Source organism: Mauremys mutica, chromosome 9 (genome assembly GCF_020497125.1).
Source record: "Mauremys mutica isolate MM-2020 ecotype Southern chromosome 9, ASM2049712v1, whole genome shotgun sequence".
NCBI lineage: Eukaryota > Metazoa > Chordata > Testudines > Geoemydidae > Mauremys > Mauremys mutica.
The window spans coordinates 50570788-50592584 of record NC_059080.1 but is presented as its reverse complement, the minus strand read 5'-3'; the positions used below and the strand labels follow the sequence as shown (position 1 = coordinate 50592584).

Below are 21797 nucleotides of genomic sequence, written 5' to 3'. Positions count from 1 at the left end.
CGATACCTTTGATCTCCAGTGTGCGGGTCTCGGCTTCCCAACTTTATCTTTGCTGGGCATTCTTCCGGAGTCCGGCAAATATTTGATTTCCTGAGAATTTACATAAAAAGACTTTTCCCCATCTTTAATTATTTTTTAGATAGTATTGGCACAGTTTGGACAAGTCACATTCCCAAGAAAACAAAGAAAAACTGATCTGGCTAAATATAGATCAAAGAGTTTTGAGAGCGTCCTATTCCATCTCCGGAAGCGGATGACTTCCTTACTGTATTTTACCCTGGCTCTTTTGATCGTATTCCTGCCCTGTCCCAAGTAGCCTACATATTCCCTCTCCAACTCTCCGTTTGCTGCACTAGCCCCAAACGTTTGGTTTCCTCACGCCAGGCCCCTTACGTAGTGTGGCCCTAGGGATCCCAGCTCTCTGCTGCTCTTGTCATGCCATAAAGATCTTTAAGTAGCAATAATACTTTGCATGGATACAACCCCTTTCATCTGTGGCTCTTAAAGCTCTTTACAAACAATAACCCGACCTCTTAGATGAGGGATTGTTTCACCTGTTTTATATATGACTGAAATGGAGGCACATCTTGATAATAATGGGCCAGATCTTCAACTCCGTTTTACACCGATATACATGAGTTGAGAATCTGGCACTGAGTTATTTGCTTGGACAGCACAGCAAGTCTCTCTCTGCAAGGCAGGGACTGTCTCTTTCTTAGACGTTTGTTCAGCACCTAGCACAATGGGACCCTGGCCTCCGGGCACGAGCGTAATACAAATAATAATCAGTGCAGAGTTAAGAACATAACTCCCTGTCCCCTTTTCTAACCACTAGACAACACTCCTTCCCAAACTAAATCAATTACTTCCCAGCAGCGAAGAAAGGATAAGTTGTTTGCAGGAACCGATAAAATGCAATAAAACTACGTATTCCAGGTTATATAAACACAATAAATATTCTACAGTATATAATCCCTAATCCCCAGCAGCCATAAAAGTGAACATATACATAGTACTACTTAGTCATAATATTTAGCATTTCTGTTGCATAATTACATGTTCAATGCCCTGCACAAACATTAACAAATTAATTAAGAAGGAATAATGCATGCAGTCCTTTCAGGAGACCTTTCCATCTTCGTAAGCATCTATAGCCAGCCTGCTGCTAAAGAACCAGAGTCCCCTGCCATGCGTTTTCCTATTCCAGGATTCTGATGGTGCAGCAAGGAAGAAGGTTGAGCTGCAAAAGTCACAGGAGGTCTGTAAAGCAGCCGCAGTTGAGGCAGTAAATCACTTATCAGGCCAGGACTGCCCAGCAACTGCTTGCAGAGAGTGTTCAAGTCCAGAGTTCCAGACAGAGTTAAAAGTCCGTTTTGTTACGTAGCACACAGATGTCCTGGGAAGGGGGCCCACAGCAGAATTTCTCACACCTACAGTAGATAAAGTGGAAGGTTCCATTTCAGCTTGTACCACTTCACCCACCATATGAAGGAGTAAGCCTTCCCGTCCTGCAGCCTCCACACAGGGACTGAGCCACTCATGCTTACCACAAGCCTGATCTAACCCTCGTTACGGCTTTTTCACTAATGGTTCCCCCATCAGCCTTGCCATGGAAGAGTACATTGGGGTGAAGCTTACTAGGCAAATTGCTGGCTGAGAGATTCCTAACTCCTAAACCAGTCAAAACAAAATGTATTGGTCCCTGGGTCTAATTCTGAATTTATTTTTTATTAAATACAAAAATCATAATTGCTATTATTCGTATTTCAGCACCACCAGCAGAGCTCAGGGCCCCATTGTGCTGAGCACTGCACAGCCACGGAATAAGACACAGTCGCTGGCCCCACATTTTACATAAAAGGCAGGAATCTTTTGTCTCTCTGGGTCCCCACCCAGCTTAAATGGGCATGGAAAGACTTGCCCAAGGGCACACAGCACGTCAGTGGAAGAGCTAGGAATAGCAGACAGGCTTCCTGGATCCCAGGCCAGCCCTACCCATTGTACATGCTGCCACTCCCCAAGTGGCTCTGATTTTGCTGCTCAGCTAGTCAGCTACAAAGAAAACAAAAGCTTGTGGGAGAGAGGCAGCCATAGGGTTACAGAGACCGTAAGTGGTACCTGGGTGCCAGTGCAGTACAGGGGCTTGGCAACAAGTCACCTTCCAGCAGGTCAGTGCTGAACCACTCTCCTCCGGCTGTGGCACGCCTGCTTCTCCTGCCGCAGTTCCTTTTTCCGCAATGGTGTCCCCAGTTCTGCTCAGCTGTGTCTCGCTGGCTTTGGGCCTCAGCTGCACCCCAGAAACCTTGGTATTAGCTGGCACAGCGACTCCTTCGAAGCACCTCTGCAGCTGTGAGGTCCATTGGGGAGCAAAAGATGTCAGACATGCGGTGGTGAGACAGGGGTAGGGCTCTGGATGCATCGGCACAAGGGAAGAAGGATGACAGATCTCTTTAGCTAGGGAGTCAGTGTGCCTAGGGCGTATACTGCTAGCCGGCAGGGAGCAGGGAACACACAGCTAACATGGAGCTTTGGTTTTGTCTTGCTATAGATGGCAAAGAACTGATGAGTGACTCTCCTGGAGTTGTTGGGCGGCACAGGAATATTTAGCTAGGTTTCAGGACACACATTACCACCTCCTACTGTCCTCCCACAAGCCCTCATTGAAGGCATTCAGCCTGCACAGGAGGTCTGTATAGTTCTTGGTGCTGCTCTGCCCATAGCTCGTCTCTGAATCTGTGAGCTGGGAGTGCTGCAGAGGGGGATGCTTGCCTTTGGGGGAATCAGGCCAGCGTGAGAGTGGACCTCATGTCACTGTGCCAACAAGCCAGAAGCAAGGTGAATGAATCCAGAAGCCAAGCTCCATCCTGGTCTCCTAGGTCGGCTGTAGCAGAAATGGGGCCCTGAGAGCAGATAATGTGCTGGGGAATTGTGCCCGTGCACAAAGAAATTAATAATGAAATCACTCCTAAATGAAGGCCTCTGACTGATGAGGTTGTGAGGGTGACTCCTGGACCGAGCTGATTGCTATGTTCACACATGCTGTGTGTGATGGTTATAAAGCGGATGTGTCCATGACTGTTGAATTGGTTACACGCCAGCATGGGGTGTGGCTCTTGGCTCCGTGGGGGCATGGCTCAGTTACTAACTGTAATACTGTGTTGTTTTGCTCACAGGTGTTTGTGATTTGCCATGGCCTTCTCCAGTTATTCCAGCTTCTTTACAGTGCTAACTTCAAGAGCAGCCTGACCACCATTGAGAAGCGCTTTGGGCTCTCCAGTCTCTCTTCCGGCTTCATCTCCAGCCTGCATGAGGTAATTGCCTCAGACGCACGCGAATGGGCTCAGCTGGGAGACATGAGGGTGGAGGTATTGCTCTCTGTGAAGGACCTCTGGGCCCTGTCTCTGTGTTTCCTTAGCAAAGCCTGTAAGTGCCAGATGAGCTGATTGCTGGGTCTGTCTGCCAGAGACTCCCACTATCAGGGTAAACAGAAATTTGGGAGAAGCAGGAGTCTAAGTGACGGTGGGACTAGAATTGGTGTCTGGGAAGCAGAGTATTGCCCCAGACCCCCCTTTCTTCCTTCTCTTTTTGCCCTCTCTCACTTTTAAATGGCAGATGCTTCTTATCGGGCCATCTGCCCTGGTGCTCCACCTCCGTCTCTGCCACACCACATACAGTACTCCCTCCCACCAGCAGGGGTGCTGCAGGATTGCAGGGTCACAGTGGGAAAGCTGGGAGTCAGCAGCAGAAGCAGCCAGCAGCAGGACATTTGGACCTCATATGCACTACATTCGTGTCCCTAAAATTCCCCATGGCTGCTACACCCGGCTGTGACAGCAATGGTGGGAATGCCAGTGCAGTCTGGGCTCAGTTGGGCGCTGGTGTTTTGCCCATCATGTCATACTCTTACAAGCATGACAGTTTCAAATTTCCAGGGTGGCTTTAGCCCTGTCTACACTAGTGCTCCCACCATTTGCTACAGCAGAGTGGGGCCATTTCAGGGAAAGAAGTATAGTTTGCGCACAGCTTTGGAGGATGGCAGCTAGTGGGACTCTTCATTAGAGGCCACTGTGACTTAGAATACTCTATTCCTCCTAAGGGGATAGTCTTAGCAGAGATGTAAGGAGGAGAGAGAACCCGCTAAAGCTAGAACATGGTTCTCTCCCTTTAATCACTGCTGGGAAGAGAACCTGACCTACATCTTGGTGCCTATCTGCAGTGGAGGCAAGCTACTCCCATGGTTTTAACTGAAATGAACGTCATGCCAGGCCCTCAGAAGTACTGCTGGATGCAATGTGTGATGTCTTGTTACATGAAGGTGCAACCCCCAATTTGTTTCATGGGCATTTGCCAAAACATTACCGAATCCTTTGCATCACCTGGGACTAAAATAGAGCATTACCAAATGCTGCTAGGTTTTATTATAGCAGCGCTGGAGTAGTGCCACCATAATGAGGGATCTGTTAGCATTTTCCATGAGAAATCTCTGTTTTCAGGCATTCCTAACTCAGATGTTGTCATTCACTCTGGGCTGGGACCTGGCTTACAGCTGTGGTTTAGCCCCTGAATTATAGGTTTTTTGTTCTTTCCCCTGCACTCCTGGTGCCCAGGAGGGCCCATAGATCCAGCTAGACTGGTGAAAAAGGGGCTGTAGGGCACGTATGAATCCCCTGGAGAATGCCACAGGTGCATAGGCCCCTCTGCCCAGGCACAGAGCCAGTTCTGCTTGCTCTGTGCCATCTCTGCAGCAGCTGCAGATGCATGCAGCATTCTGGGGTGGGCAGAAGGTTGAGTGGTGTCAAAGTGGGGACAGGTTAGAGGAAGGAGGGCTTCAAGCATGGCGGGGTTGGGGAGGCATCTCTGGGGCAAACCTGAGCCCTGGCAATTCCATGCCCCTGCAAAGCTCAATAGGGGACATTGAAACAGGGGCACAACTTAGGACCCTGACTCAGCAAGGCACTTAAAGTTAGGTGTATACTGAAGCACCCTGCTGAATCAGGACCAAAGGCTGCCTTCAGCTCTGCACCAGTGATGGACTAGGCCCTACAGCCCCTGAACAGGGAATGTGTAAATGGTCCCCTTCCACTCCTGCAGCAGTGTTAACGTCAATCAGTGCCTCTGTTCACCAAACACGCTCAGCCATAGGCGCTGACTTTCCCTCTGCCTGGTGGGTGCTCGACCTCACCACTCGCCCCGCCCCTGCACTGCCCTTGCCCCACCCTCATTCCACCCCTTCCCCAAAGTCTCTGCCCACCCCAGCCCCGTCCCCTTCCTGCCCCCATTCCACCCCCTTTTCCCAAGTCCCCGCCCCTGCCCTGCCTCTTCTCTGCCTCCTCCCCTGAGCGTGCCGTGTCCCTGCTCCTCCCCCTCCCAGAAAGTCCTAAATGCCACTAAACAGCTGTTAGGCGGTGGGCAGGAAGTGCTGGGAGGGAGGGGGAGGACACGGCATGCTTGGGGGTGGGGAGAAAGAGGTGAGGAGGGGGCAGGGGAAGCTTGGCTGCTGGTGGGTGCAGAGCACCCGGTAATTTTTCCCCATGGGTGCTCCAGCCCTGGAGTACCCACGGAGTCAGTGCCTATGCTCTCAGCTCCTTCTGGTCATTGCTAAGAGGAGACGCAGCCATCAACAGCCCTAAGAATGGAGTATGCTCCCCAGTGCTCCTAGCTCCTGCTGACCCTGAAGCAAAGGACTGACTTTGAACTTGCATTCCCTGCATGGTTTCGGGCAGCGGTAGCACTGTATTACTGGGCTGGCCTCAATTTGTCTGTTTTCGAGTTATAACTCAGCTCCTTATGACTCAGGAACAGCTTTGATTTAAACCTGAAGTTTGGCAAGTGGTTGGTCTTTCGTGTAGGGTAGAGTCAAGTCTGGAAGTCTGGAAAGGAAAAATGTAAAACCTCAGAGGTGTTTAATTAACAAGGTGAATGCTGCACATGCATAGAGCGTTCTCTTCAAGAATTCCACCAAGGCTGTTCCTTATTGCATGTACGGCTCTTGAAATGGGAAGCTCCAATTGGAGAAACTCAACTAACATTGCAATGCAGGTCCTGGCACGAAATCGGTGCACAGTGGTATATAGAAGCCAACAGTTAGCTAGGTATGGTGAGAGGTGGTGTAGAAGTGCCTTAGACAGTAGCTAGCTAGATAGCACTGGTTAGACACCCAGATTAATGCTTTTCTTTCCTTCTTTCATCCTAAACATTTTATTTCCTTTTACCTTCTATCTCGTTCATTTGTTCTCTATACATTTAATTTGGCCCATTAAGATAGTTATCACTTCCCTTTGGAAAGGCAGGTTGCCAGCTTCCTTCACATATGTGGTGGTTAGGCCACCGCTCACATATCTCTAGCAGTCTGGCCAGCTGTCTCCCGCTCTCCTATCATCTCCAGGCAACTATGGAGTCATCCAGATAGCACCGGCCCAGCCACATACCAGCTTATTGGCCCACAATCTCCTCCTTGCTGTGGATGAAAGTCAGGTGTCCATGCTGGTTTTCTTAGATCTTTCGGCAGCATTCAACAGCAAATCACCATGATATTTTGTTGGCTGGCCTGAGGGCCTTACCTGTGGTATTGTTTTAGTTATTGCTTTTGAATGGCTCCAGCTTTTTCCTGCTCATGAGGTCCTAGAGGGTGGTTTGAAGTGATTGCTAGGTTTCTTGTATGGGGTATTTAGCTTACATGAGGTCCTATAAGACCCCCCCTGTTCAATGTGTATGTGGAGCTGCTGAGGAAGGTACTGAAATGACCTGGGTAATACTATCACCAATATGTTGTGATATCATGCAGCTCTGTCCTGTTCTTATGGGTTGTGGATGGCACAGATTTTTAGTCTAACCCAATTTCTGGGCAAGATTTGGATGCTTAATCCGGACAGGCATAGATTCCATATGATCAGATATTTCAAGAGAGTTCAGCATGTTGTGTGTTGAGCCCTTCTGAAAATCTGGCCCAGAGTGGGTTGGGGAAGGATCTTGAGGATAAGTAATAAGTGGGGTGGAGGCGTGTTTCCATCTGCATCAGTGAAGGGGGTCTCTTCTCTCTGTTCCAAAGCAGTTCACCGCAGTATTTTTGGATCCCTGATTCCTCCTGGAATCACTGGTGTCATTGGTGCCCCAAAGCCCCTTTTTCTCACTTATGCCAGGCCAGATTTTTGTGAGCTTTTTCTCTTGGATCTGGGTGTCACCATTGTGACCTCTGCCTTAGTGACTTCTTGGTTAGATTATTGCATTTCATTGGAAAGCTCTCTGGTTCTGAGGTCACTAGGGCACACCAGCTAACAGCCCTAGATGTAATTGTCTGGGTACTAAATGTTCTTATTGGAAAATCTTAATCTCTGGAATTTACTTCCTGCACTGGTCTGGCTGAGCCCATGTTTGTCAACCTTTAGGGCCTGGTGCCCATTTCTTTTCCCAGGTTCTTGTGTGGGGAGTGGAAATTAGTGATTGCTCAATTTTGAGGAATTATTTTTATCTCTTGCTGTGTAACCAATGGTAAAATACGCATGCACCCCAGAATGCATAATTGAGTGTATTTTGTGAAATGAACAAATACAGATTATCTGGTTCCTATGAAAGTCTAATATATTTTATTCACATTCATGTTCTCAGCATTTTCTAGGACAAATGCCGGTGCTCTGCTTACTTGGAATGGTACTTGCTGTATATATGTAGGGTGCTCAACTGACAAATTATGGATTTAGGGTGGGATTTTCAAAGAAACCTAAGAGAGTTGGTTGCCCAGCTCTCCTAGTCCCTCTTTGAAAATTCTAGCCTTACAGATATTCAAAAGCACTCAGCACCAGCCTGACTCTGGTGCTCTTGAAGTCAATGAGAGTTTTACCACTGACTTCAAGGGCAGCAGAATTAGGCTAATGCTGATCACCTTTGAAAATCCCACCCTAAACTTTTAGTGTCACAAATTATACCTATCATCCACATCCATATGGCTTTACAGTGTGCACCCTGTCAATGCAGGGTGGTCATTCTTCTGGAAAGTATATTTCCTGTGCTCCAAACCATTCTAGATACAAGTCTACATCCAAAGTCCGTTGAAGTGAGTGGGACTCTTTCCATTGACTTTGGGCTTTGGCTCAGACCTAAAATGTGGTGAAACATACAAGTTCCAATCTGAACCTGCCAAATACCAGCTTTAAGTGATTATAATGTCAGTCCCCCTGAAATGTGCTGGCAAAGCCCTGAACCATGTCCTAACACTCACAGCTGGGACATACCAACGTCCCCAGTACTTCTCATCCATAAAAGATATTGTCCTGTGCTTGGAGACTTCATCTTCAGAGCAAGGCAGACATTCCATTACAGCAATAACTGTGAGGTGGCTGAAATAACAGTCTCTGTCATCCTATTCAGAGACCATCGATTTTCAAACAACAGAGTTGTCTTTGTTTCAACGCTTTATAATATTTTTATGTGAGCTCCCCTGCCTGTCTTTCTGGGATTATAAAGTTTTCTCATTTACTATTAAAGAAATTCCAAGAATCACAAGGGACAAACGAGTCAGGCCACACAAATATATAAAAAAGGATATTTAGCCACAATTAACTAATTTAATAATGTTAAGTTTGTTCCAAACTGACACAACCCCTGTAATTATAACTTTATACAACTCACCCATTTTGTCTATGAATCGTACGCTCTGTAGAATTGTTTTGAGATCTCTACAGCAATAATCATAGAATCTCAGGGTTGGAAGGGACTCAGGAGGTCATCTAGTCCAACCCCCTGCTCAAAGCAGGACCAAACCCAACTAAATCATCCCAGCCAAGGCTTTGTCAAGCCTGACCTTAAAAACCTCTAAGGAAGAAGATTCCACCACCTCCCTAGGTAACCCATTCCAGTTCTTCACCACTCTACTAGTGAAAAAGTTTTTCCTAATATCCAACCTAAACCTCCCCCTCTGCAACTTGAGACCATTACTCCTTGTTCTGTCATCTTCTACCACTGAGAACAGTCTAGATCCATCCTCTTTGGAACCCCCTTTCAGGTAGTTGAAAGCAGCTATCAAATCCCCACTCATTCTTCTCTTCTGCAGGCTAAACAATCCCAGTTCCCTCAGCCTTTCCTCATAAGTCATGTGTTCCAGCCCCCTAATCATTTTTGTTGCCCTCCGCTGGAGACTCTCCAATTTATCCACATCCTTCTTGTAGTGTGGGGCCCAAAACTGGACACAGTACTCCAGATGAGGCCTCACCAGTGCTGAATAGAGGGGAATGATCACATCCCTCGATCTGCTGGAAATGCCCCTACTTATACAACCCAAAATGCCATTAGCCTTCTTGGCAATAAGGGCACACTGTTGACTCATATTCAGCTTTTCATCCACCGTAACCCCTAGGTCCTTTTCTGCAGAACTGCTGCCCAGCCATTCGGTCCCTAGTCCGTAGCAGTGCATGGGATTCTTCCGTCCTAAGTGCAGGACTCTGCACTTCTCCTTGTTGAACCTCATCATATTTCTTTTGGCCCAATCCTCTAAATTGTCTAGGTCCCTCTGTATCCTAGCCCTACCCTCCAGTGTATCAACCACTCCTCCCAGTTTAGTGTCATCTGCAAACTTGCTAAGGGTGCAGTCCACACCATCCTCCAGATCGTTAATGAAGATATTGAATAAAACCGGCCCCAGCACCGACCCTTGGGGCACCCCACTTGATACCGGCTGCCAACTAGACATGGAACCATTGATCACTACCCGTTGAGCCCGACCAATACTAGGGAAATGGCTTCAAACTGAACACCTAGATCCAAATATCACCTCACATTACAGAGCTCCAGATGCCAGAGCCAGAGCCTATCTCTGTCAGGAACAAATGGGAAAGGAGGTGGTGATGGATTGTGATGGAGGGAAGGTTGTTAGTTTATGCTGCTCCCAAAAGGGACATTTCCAAAGCATCATGTGGGGATTTAGTTGTGTTAGTCGTATATTCAAATCCTTATGCAACACAACACTGAGGGGATTGTTATGGAGCATATTTTTGTGTGTGTGTTGAAAGCTATCTAGGGCCAGATCTTCACCTGGTGTGAATCAGCATAGCCTCACTGATGTCAATAGTGCAAGGGTAGTTTATATCAGCTGAGGATATGAAGAAGCCTAAATCATCCACCTGTAACAGCTGTTAACTAGCTGGAAGATGAGTGGAACCCTTTCTTCTGGCAGACCTTGCCCCAATCCATGACAACCCAGACAATGAGAAGCCAAGTCTGGAATTCAGATGCTCCACTTGGTGTTTTAAGGAAACCTGCCGAGCTTTAGCCTTTAGCATATGAATAAGTCCCCACCAAGGTCATGGCTCATTTTGGTCAATTTCACAGTAATATGGTTTAAAATTAGTCAATTTCACATTTTCAGATGTTTACATCTGAAATTTCACAGTGTGGTAATGGTGGAGATCCTGACCCAAAGCGGGGTTGTGGGGGGTCACAAAGCTATTGTAGGGGGCTGGTGGGATTGCCACTCTCACTTCAGTGCTGCTTACAGAGCTGGGCTCTGAAGGCAGCAGCTTCCTGCAGCCCAGGGAAGTTCCCGGAGGTGGAGGTGGGTCTGATCTCCCTGTGCTGCTGGGAGCACCCCAGCCAGGGACTCCTAGGTGCTGGTCCTGGCCAGGCTGGGAGGGAAAGGACTTCCTTTTCCCCTGCATAGCTGTTATTGGCCAGAGGCTGGGGTGTTGAGAGATCAGACCAACCTCCAGGTACCTCCCCCGGCTGCAGGAGGCTCTGTGGCTGCACTGGCTTCAGAGCCAGCTGAAGCTTCCTGCACCCAGGGGAGGTACCTGGAAGTGGGTCTGATCTCCCCCAAAGAACAGTCATACAGAGGAAGAGGAAGTCCCATCCCTCCCCAGCCCGGCCGGGAGTAGCAGTTGGAGCAGTGACTGAGGAACCCCAACCCCTCCCCCTCTCCTTCAATAGCTTGATTTCCCAGGGGAGCTCTGATTTCATGGTCCATGATGCATTTTTCATGGTTGTGAATTTGGTAGGGCCCTGCACATGAGCAATAACATTGTTCTTTAAAAACCAGTAATAATGCACAATTTACCCCAAAAGGGATATTTAAAACAGGCTAGTGATTCCCAGAAAAGAGTGAAGCCCAGTCTGTTAAATCATTATCTGGCCTTCTCTGGGCCCTCACACAAACACATTCAACAACCACAAAGCAAGAGAAACTACTAGTGGAATGATGTCAGATTGGAGGGAGGTCTCAAGTGGGGTTCCACAGGGATCTGTTCTGGGTCCGGTGTTGTTTAATATCTTCATTAATGTCAAGTAGCGGGAGTAGCTGTGTTAGTCTGTATCCACAAAAACAACAAGGAGTCTGGTGGCACGTTAAAGACTAACAGATTTATTTGGGCAGAAGCTTTTGTGGATAAAAAAACCCACTTCTTCAGATGCATCTGAAGCTTCTGCCCAAATAAATCTGTTAGTCTTTAAGGTGCCACCAGACTCCTTGTTATCTTCATTAATGACCTGGATGTAGGTATACAGAGCATATTGATCAAGTCTACAGATGACACAAAGCTAGAGGGGTTGCCAATAATTTGGAGGATGCAGTGAAATTCAGAGGAGAACTGGGCTATAGACAACAACATGAAATTCAGCAAAGACAAATGTAATGTAAAGTGCTACACTTAGGGAAATAAAACCAAATGCACAAATACAGAATGAGGGAGAACTGGCTTGGCAGCAGCACTGCTGAAAAGGATCTGGGAGCAAGGGGTAGGCTGGGTGGGGAGTAATAGGAGCATCATCAATGGTTATTTTGCGATCTGGAAAGAAAGTACCTGCTTGCAGCTTTCTGAACGGACGTATGTTCCTAAGGATGCGTGTATCATGCACCTTTCCTGACCATCCCAGTTGAAGTTGATGAAGTGCCTCCCGTGATCCACCAGTGCTTGCAACACCATTGAGAAGTACCCCTTTCGTGTATGTATTCTTTGGCAAGGTGGTTTGGTGCCAAGATAGGGATATGCATTCCATCAGTAGCTCCACCGCAGTTAGGGAACCCCATCATGCAAAACCATTCACTATGTCCTGCACGTTGTCCAGAGTCACTACCCTTCTTAACAGAAGTCTATTAATGGCCCTGCAAATGTGGATCACAATAACTCCCATGGTGGATCTACCAACTCCAAATTGATTCCCCCCGACCAGTAGCAGTTTGGCATTGCAAGCTTCCACAGAGCAATCACTACTTGCTTCTCCACTGTCAGAGCAGGTCTCATTTTAGTATTGCTGCGCTTCAGGGCTGGGGAAAGCTCTGCACAACATTCCTGGAAAGTGGCCTTCCACATTTGAAAGTTCTGCAGCTGCTGCTCATCATCCCATAGCTGCATAATAATGTGATCCCACCAGTCAGTGCTTGTTTCCCAGGACCAGAAATGGTGCTCCATCGTGTTCAACTGCTGCATGACTGCCAGCAGCACCCGGGAATTGTTTCATTCTATGGCTTACAGCAGGGCTGCTTGAAAGACATCACAATATTCCACGTGACAGCTCCTATCTCAACTCTGGAAATACTGCAGGATAAGACGCAAGGTGTTTGTAATGCTCACAACAATAGTGCTGAGCAGGGTCCATGCTTCTTGGGCTACATGTGGCTAAGCCTGGGTTTTGAAAAAAGGCATGAAAAAACATGGGTTTGCCCTTGATATCAGGGTAGAGAGGGAGGAAGCTGCATCATGGGAGGTTGAAGCCATGTTCCCATTCCCCCCGGCAACTATATTTTGGTCCCATGAGGCATTGCAAGTCCATCCCAACCCCACCTGCAGCTAGTTGCACTGTGGGATAGCTACCCATGGTGCACTGCTCTCTGCATCGAAGCAAGCGCTGCTAATGAGGACGCACTCCACCATCACAATGAGTGTGGTGTGGACATGCCTGACCGACTTAATTACTGCGGTGGGTGGACATCAACTTAACTTTGTAGTGTAGACATGCCCTAAGTCTGTCCTATCAGAGGGGATGCTGTGAGGTGCTGTCTCAGCACAGGGTGGCTAACGATGCCTTTGTAGTGACCCCCACCCCTTTCTCTCAGTGCATGGTGCCCTGTTGTGCCTTTCATTTTGAGTAATAGGAGCCTCTATAAGAAAAAGACCCCAAAATCAGGACTGTCCCTATAAAATCAGGACATCTGGTCACCCTGCATGCGTCTCCTTCCTGCCCTCCGTGACATTCTCTCCACTTTGCTCTCCCCACCCCAGATTGGCAATGTCGCCCTCATCATCTTCGTCAGCTACTTTGGCAATCGAGTTCACCGCCCCCGGGTTATCGGCTTGGGGGGCCTGCTGCTGGCTCTGGGGGCTTTCCTGGTGACCCTTCCACACTTCCTCTCTGACCGGTACGAGTTTGCCCAAATGAACACGGGTAAGTGACCTGATCTCCTCCTGGGGGGTATAACTCCCCACCACATCCACTGGGGGCAGCATGAGCCTCCCCAGTCAGGATGCTCTCCCTCTCCTTCTCCTTGCCAGGAATGCACTGGGGGTGCAGATCGTGTGAAAGAACTGAACTTACTGCAGTATTGCTAGCTGCAAGAGAGCAGAAATCCTGAGATTAGCCCCCAAATCCCCAGATTTGAAAAACCCATGAAATCATGGCTTTTACTCTGTCATTTGACTCCCCTTTGCTCCTCTGCCAGTGTGCGCGTGGTCATTTTGGGTTGAAAAGACAACCTTTAATGCGCGCGCACACACATGCATCCCTCTCCTCTCCCTGACTGCTGGGTAGAGACTCCACTGACCCTGTAAGACAGGCAAAATCTCATTAATTTCCTATGACTGTCTCAAGTTCCGCCCTCCTAGTTCTCCTCCACCCGGCCCCCCACCCCATTCCTCCCTGACCCTTCCCCCTGGATTTCCCTCCTATTCTCGGGTACAGGCACCTGCTCATTCATAAGTCAGACACACAGAATCATGCCCTTATTTTAGAAAACATGAGCTGTATGTGCCCCTCACAGCCAAGGGGGGAAGGATAGCTCAGTGGTTTGAGCATTGGCCTGCTAAACCTAGGGTTATAAAATCAATCCATAAGGGGGCCATTTAGGGATCTGGAGTAAAAATCTGTCTGGGGATTGGTCCTGCTTTGAGCAGGGGGTTGGACTAGATGACCTCCATGAATTATGATGGGCCAGTGTACAAACCCTAAGACAGATGAACAATGTGGACTGACTGCAAGACTGATGCTTGGCTGGATAAGATTTAAGACCAGAGAGATTTATGGTTTTAGGCCAGTTTGACATAACTACAGAACCCATTTTGAGTGCAGTGACTACATTTATCATCCTTCAACATTGTTTCGTTTGAATTCCTCCTCATATTCAATGCATTTCATACATTTCTTTTAAATCCTTCTGCCTGCTTTGCATAATTGTGAACTACTAGATACATTGTCCAGTAATAATGACAGTTTTATTTACAAAAATGGATCCAATTATAGTTAATTGCAGAAATAGCTAAAAATATTTCATTTTTATTTTATTTATTCTTCCTCTCTGCTGCCCCAGAACCACCCCTGTCCCTGGGATCCAGAAACTGCTTCCCAGACTCTCCCTCCCAGTCCCGCTTCCTTTTCTCCCTGCCCCTGGCTCTTGCAGTAGCTCTTCCCCAACTCCACAACCCTCTGCTCCATTCTATTCCCATAGGGCCTGATGTGGCAAGGCTGGGGCCCAGTTCTGCACCCCACAAGCTCTCATTCAGAGCACAGCCCATGTTTCCAAACCAGCCCTGAAAATGGTGGGAACAGAGGAACTTTATGCATCATCAGAAGAGCTGCCACTGCAGGCTCCGCAACCATGAGACGCATGATTCATTTGCTAGAGCCAGCAGCACTGTTGTTAGTTACTGTTTTCTTTCAGGGAGCAGTAGAACAGACTAACCAACCTATTGAAAACAAATGAGCTACTGCCAGATGTTTGTTTAGAGAGTGGCCGTGTGGGCTAGGGGAGGTGGGAGTAAGGAGACCTGGGTTTGATTCCTGGGACAAGTCACTTCACTTCTGTATCTGCTGTCTACTGAGGTTGCAAGTTGTTTGGGGCAGGGTTTATGTCTGTGTACAGCGCCCAGTACAATGGGGCCCTGATCTCAGTTTGGGCCTCTTGGCATTGCCTAATATAAATACACAGCATCATTTAGTGACCCCTGTACATACGCATGGAGCTTTGCATTGCTAGCATTCCTGCCCTAGGAGCTGATAACTGCAATAAAACAAATGCAGTTGTCCTGCAAGGGGGTGTGAAGACATTTCCAGTGAGGAGAAGCCTTTGTAAATGACATTATGGCTTTAGGACTGTGGATCTCAGCTCGTCACAACCATGCCAATGCACAGCTTTGACTTCCGTGTACTTATTCATTCAGTTATATAGTAACACTGAGGCATCTCAGGCAGGGCATTTCAGGGCAGTCGCTGCACCTCTTGGAGGGCTTAACTCCACTTGGCCCTCTGCCCTCACATCTTCTGACACCTGTGAGGCATGCTGCAATCTCTGTGAAATAACTTGCCTATCATGTCTTATTATTTAAGTGAATGCCAAGCTGGATTAGGGCCAAAGGAGCCCCGTGGGATTGGGGGTTTTATATGGTGGATATATGTTGCCTGTCCAGAGAAGTTAATGGACATGCGTGCATGTCTCTCTGCTTGTCATGTGTCAGTCTTCCTGTGCCCTGCCGCCAGAGCAATTCTCTTGACAAGCAGGAAGAGCTGGAAGCATGATGGTGCTCTGTGCTCAGCCCCCTCCTGGGGTGATTATCCTGGAACAATGCGGGGGAGGCAACCAGAACTCTAATCTGAATGCAATCCGCTTGGCTTCCCATTTCTGCAAGCACATTCCCATTTTCAGGCATACCAGGAGCAATCCTAGGTTTACACGTGCCAGCAAAAGCCCCCGTTTGCTGCCTGACAAGGTGTTGCTGGTGGTACCATTTCAGGCTGGCTAGAGATGGAGGCAGCGGCCATCAGGAATCTGTAATTTCCTCCTTCCAGGGCCAGCCTTTTAAGTGAGCACACTTGGTTGGAGCCAGATTTCCACAAGAAAATTGTGAAATTCTGAAAAAACAGCCTTTAGACTTAGTTGTTCTTCTCTGCAAAAAAGGAGACATGGACTCAGATTCACTAAAGTCTCCCACCAAGAGGGTGTGTGTCGCTCCTGCAATAATTTGAGATGGGGATAGGGTTGCCAACCCTCTAGGATAGGCCTGGAGTCCCCAGGAATTAAAGATTAATCTTTAATTAAAGAATGTCGTGTGATGGAACCTCCAGGAATACGTCCAACCAAAACTGGCAACCTAGGCAGGGACGGACTCTGTGTTTGTACAGCACTTGGTGTGATGGACCTCAGGTTCAGTGAGGACCTTTGGGCACTCCTGAAATATAAATAACAATAATGGATATTTGACTCATTCTAACTCTGCTGAAAGGTGTGGGGACAGGGAAAGCTAAAGGCAAAGCCCCCTGGCTTTGTTATTCCAGGTCAGTACTTCCTTGCTCTGGGCAAGTTGCCATGACTAGTGCTCTTCTGAAGTCCAGGTTCTATTAAACATAATTAAAAAAACAACTCTCCACCACTGAACTACACATTTTCTAGAGTTCATCCTCAGCCAAGTATGAAAACCAGGTTCTTACCTGTATCACTAGCTGCCTCACTTCCATCCACACGCAAACATTTTTGTTTGAAAAGTTGGCTGATTAACAGACTAGCCCATGGGTAGGATGTCAGACAAATGCCACGTGTCCCAGTGATCTTACCAAGGAGTCTTGGTCCCACAGCTAGACAGTTTGCGAACTGATTGGATTTACAACAGGGATTGTTCTTTATTGACCAATTAAATGGATCAGGGAATAGATGTCATCTGCTCTGATTCTTTTCTTACTAGAGCCTCATATGTTAAAATGCCTGAACCAAAACACAGCCTTGTGGCTTCTGGTTGTGGCATTCATAGACAGGTGTGTCACATGGAGTGTGGTGTTCCAGGGCTGTGGTGTTCCAGGCATTTCTTGAAGCTGTGCTGGTGCATAAATTGTGTCTGTTGTGCTGGGGTTGTGGTATAGCATAAGCCTTACCTGTGCTCCCCACCAATGTGATGAATGCAAACTGGTATCGGCCCAGTAATGGAGAAGGCCTTGTGATTCTGTGTTTAGACGTGGTGCTGCACAAGCCCAGTCATGCGTGTTGTGCTGTTACATGGTGATATGAAAGGTGGCACAGTTACATTCCTCTCTACAGACATAAACCTGCAAACTCCCATAGCAGCACCATGAAGTATTCTGGGGAGCTGAGTTGGCCACTATTTGTTATTTTAGTTACCCAGAACTAGAGGGCACTGAATAATCAACTGGCTCTGAGATAAGTTTTCAGGGAGTGAGACGAGAGGATAGATTCCTTTGCCATGCTGCCCTGGGCAACCTTCTATTGATGCCAGACTCCTGCCTGCTCCCGTGGCAGTGTGGTTTCCAGAGGCAATCCCCTGACAGCTGGCTATGTGCATTTACAGATTGCATTGGCACAGGCTTAGCTGGAAGTCTCAGAACACTTGTCAGGAGTGCCAGGGTCTCTGTGGGTTAAGATATTCTTATTGTTATGATTAGAATGTATAGGGTCCAGATACCCCAATCAGGATGAGGTCCCTGTTGTGCTAGGTGCTGTACAGACACACAAGAATTTATAGTTCCTGCCCCACAGAGCTTTGGGTGGCATTCTGAAAAATTCCAAAGTCACTTAGGGACAAATTTGTAAAGGCAAATAGATGCCTAGTGAGTTTTTTGAAGGCTCTAGGCACCAAATTCCCATTGGAGTAGGTATAACCCACACACCTCCTGGGTGTGGTTTCTGTCCCATTTAGTGGCACTGAGACCACTTAGAGAGAGAGATTAATGAGTTTGTGCTACAGCTTTAGCTAATAACCAGTTGGCTTTTAGTTCATGTGGTAGAGGCTCATGCACTAAGCTCCAGAGGCCCCAGGTTTGATCCCACCTGCCGACAACCAGGGTCTGTCAGTATTACATAGGCACTTTTGAAAACCCCATTAGATATCTATATGAATCATAGAATCTCAGGGTTGGAAGGGACCTCAGAAGGTCATCTAGTCCAACTCCCTCTTTAGGCATCTAAATACCTTTAAAAACCTGACCCTTTGGTCCTTTTGAAAACCCCACCCTTTAAATGTAAGAACGAATCTCTACCAGGATAGAGGGTTGGCAAAACCAACCAACCCAAAACCCAGAGGTCTCCACAAGATGTTGCTAGCTCACTCCCGATTGGGTTATTTGAAAGCAGCCTTAGCAACTACAACAATTGCCCTGGGGAGGGAATTGGGAAGAGGAATTGCTAGGAGAGCACTGAAGTGAATGGAAGGACTCCAGCTGACTTCACCTCATTAACCTCAGCTGGGGGCTCTGGCTATAAGGGGACATTGTCAAAGCAGTGCCCATGGATTTAGCCCCTCTATGGGCCATGATAGCCATGTCCTAATTTTTCCAGCCAGATCTGTCTCTTCTTCTCAGCTCAGAGTCTTAGTTGCCCTTCCTGGTCCCCATGCCCTGACTGTTCTAAAGCTCCAATCCCAAAGCAGATGAAATAGATTTAATCCTAGGGGTGTCTCACACAAGTTACCTTTTCTTAAATTGCGAGGCCTCTGGGCATACCAGGGTTTGTTTTTTTTTACTTGTGCACATTTTAAGTTAGCTTTAAATAAAATCTGTCTGGTGGCTTTCTCTAGGTGAAAGAAATGCAGAATGCTGAACAGAAGAGAAATAGTAATGTTGTGGGTCTGGCATGTATTTCTGTGCTCATTAAGTTACAACCAACTTGATTTTACAAAACGATATTTGGCATGAGATTAATCCTTAATATGGTTGTATTGCTTCTGCTTTTCTTTAAAGCAAAAATCTCCAATGGTTAAGAAGGCTCCTTCATGCTGAAAGCACAAACCACTCACATGCAAGAACTGCTTTTAATGAACTTGCATAAGGATTTTTGTGGTAGCCTGTTATTCGGATGCACAGTCCTATTACGCCAGCGAAAACCCATAATCATCTGAAAAACATTTGTTTCTGTTTTGTTGTAATTTGCTCTAACTACAGAAGAACCACAGAATCATTTTCTTAACTAAAAAGAGTTGCTGGGAATGTTGAAACAATTGGGGTGAACAAGAAACTAGAATGAAAAGAGCTGGTGAATAAATGCCCTGGAATCATTATATTTCATCTACGATGCCTTTATTCTACACTGGATACAGATTTCCCCCTCCCCAAATATCCATTATTATTTGGCCTGCTTTAAAATAGAACCAACTAGGGTGACCAGATGTCCCGATTTTATAGAAACAGTCCTGATTTTTTAGTCTTTTTTTTATATAGGCTCCTATTACCCCCCACCCCCATCCTGATTTTTCACACGTGCCATCTGGTCACCCTAGAACCAACAAGCACTTTGATCGATAGATTGAAACCAGATTTACTGTGGCCTTTGCGAGGAATTCAGTACCCTCTCTTGCAAAGCTAACCTGGAACTTCTTAGAGCAATACTTCTGGGTGAACACTGTTATCTTTACTCCTGTACCAAAAGTGGCTTACTGGAAAGGTTCTGTTTCCTCTGTCTCTAATCAGAATAGTCCCCACTCAATTTCCTTTCTACGCTGACCCCTGAAACTAAAGGTAACGTCATGCCATGAAGGAATGCTACGGTGATGACAGCTGCTGATTAAAATAAGGATGTTCCCAGTTCTAGCTGAACACCAACACCCAAGCATGTGTGACCAGTAAGGAGGTTTAAAGAGGGGTCTAGGTAGTTAGCTCAGCCTCATCTGTGCATTGAGTGGGCAGTGCACCTTCTATCACCAGCCATACAGTGTGGTCCTACTCCATGAGGCGACTTTACGTGTGGTATGGTAGAGTTTATTCTCTCTGAGTGCGTGATCTGCTCAGTTTACAAGTACAAAAACCAGCCCTGCAAACTCAGCCTGGGCCTGAAAGTCAAGCCGGGATTTCACTTTTCATGCATCATCACCTCTCATAAAGCTTCAACTTATGCCCTCAGTAACACCTACACAACTCCTAGAAGATGGGTGTGCTGAGGGCAGAATATGACACAAGGTGCCCGATGGTGAGAGGGCATAGTGGCACGTTGTAATGGTCAGTGAGTGGGTGCTCGGGTTTATAACACTACTACCATCTCATTCCAGGTAACAACAGTCACACCAAGGCCTATCTCTGCCACAAGGAGGATATGTTTGTGTGTCCCAACACCACCCAGGACCCCCACAAAGAGGCAACCAGCATGTGGGCATTGATGGTCGTTGCCCAGCTGTTAGTTGGGATTGGAACTGTTCCTATTCAGCCCTTTGGGATCTCCTATGTGGATGACTTTGCTGAGGCAAACAATTCTCCGCTGTATATTGGTAAGTCCCATGTCTGTAGGGCTTCCGCTGCTAGGCTTTTACCTCAGAAACACCCACAAAACACCCTGAAACAAACAAAGTAAAAATTGGTGTTTATCTGATACGTACCGGAAAAATACCAGAAATGGCTACTCACTTCATGTTGACTTCCCCCGTGTCCCGGTGCAATTTGTCCCTGCTCCCTGACTCATATCTAACATTAATTCATGCTGGGTACTTTAAACCTGCCTCAGGCACTGAGTGACAGTATATTCTCATATTTCTGTTGGACACGCTATAGCATTGTACACACACACAGGGTTTAAAACAATACCACATTACAAACTCTGGAGGCAATTTTAAAAATTGTATTAAAAAATTTAAAAATCCAATTTGATTGAATGTAAATTTCAGTTCTTGATTTCATAAACATTTTCCTCTTTGACTACTTTGGGATATTGCTGTGATGGCAAAGGACAAATCTCTTTAGATAACGGCAAATGTATTTTTATTATATTTTGAATGATTAAATATTAGCTTCTTATTATGGTAAATATATAGGTGGTAAAAAATGTAGGCCTAGTGCCAGGAAGAGAGATGTGAAACCCACTAACCCATGGGTTCAGTAATAAGGATACAAAGCTTAAATTGATGTAAGTCATTTTTTTACATGTAATAAAAATTAAAGTTGATCATATTTAGACACAAATTTTGGGAAGTATCCAAAAAAATCTTCTCATTGCAATATGCAAAAAGAGAAAATTCCTACCCCCCATTTGGACATGTACATAGAATGCAAAAATTCCTAAAAACAACCCCCCAAAATGATATTACTAAACCTCAACAAAGGGAAGCCATACATTCCTGCAGGAGCCCGCTAGCCTGGACTCTGGGCTGCTGCTCTTCGCTGCATTGGTGCAGACTCCCTGTCGGGTAGGGCAGTCACCACCTTGTTGAAATCCTTCTATGAATAGAACCTAGGCCATCCAGAAGACAGTCCCTCACTGGCGAAAGGACGAGCTGCTCCTCAGGGAGATAAATGGGGAGCCAGAAGGTAGCACTTATACTTATTGATGATGATCTTTGGCCTAGACAGTGGGGCTGGCTGAAAATTTTCCATCAAAACTGCTTTTCAGTAGAAAGTTGGGTTTTCAACTAAATGATATTCCTCAAAAACAGGTCTGCTTCCTGTGGAAAATGTCCACGTTTTATCAAAAACCTACGCTCCTGAAAACCAAAATATTTTGATTTAAAATGGTGCCTGCTGGAACTTGTAGCTCAGGTGTTTTATGCTCCCGTCCTCCTCTATGGGCTGAGCGCTCTGGATGAACTACATGCCATGCTGTACCATGGCCAGGGACTCCTATAAGGTACAACCTCCCTTCACCAAGAGGGGAGAAAATGATGCATTATAGGAGATGCAGTCTG

The 21797-nt window shown here is 46.8% G+C and overlaps 1 protein-coding gene across 4 annotated transcripts in view; it reads left to right on the top strand.

Annotated features, from left to right (window-relative positions):
* Positions 1–21797, top strand: part of SLCO2A1 (solute carrier organic anion transporter family member 2A1) — a 90847-nt gene that overhangs the window by 34755 nt on the left and 34295 nt on the right. For all 4 annotated transcript variants that reach the window (XM_045030766.1, XM_045030763.1, XM_045030765.1 and 1 more), the window contains 3 exons: positions 3174–3311; positions 13203–13365; positions 20175–20390. In XM_045030766.1, coding sequence (XP_044886701.1) covers positions 3174–3311; positions 13203–13365; positions 20175–20390 — 517 coding nt within the window. The remainder of the gene's footprint in view (positions 1–3173; positions 3312–13202; positions 13366–20174; positions 20391–21797) is intronic.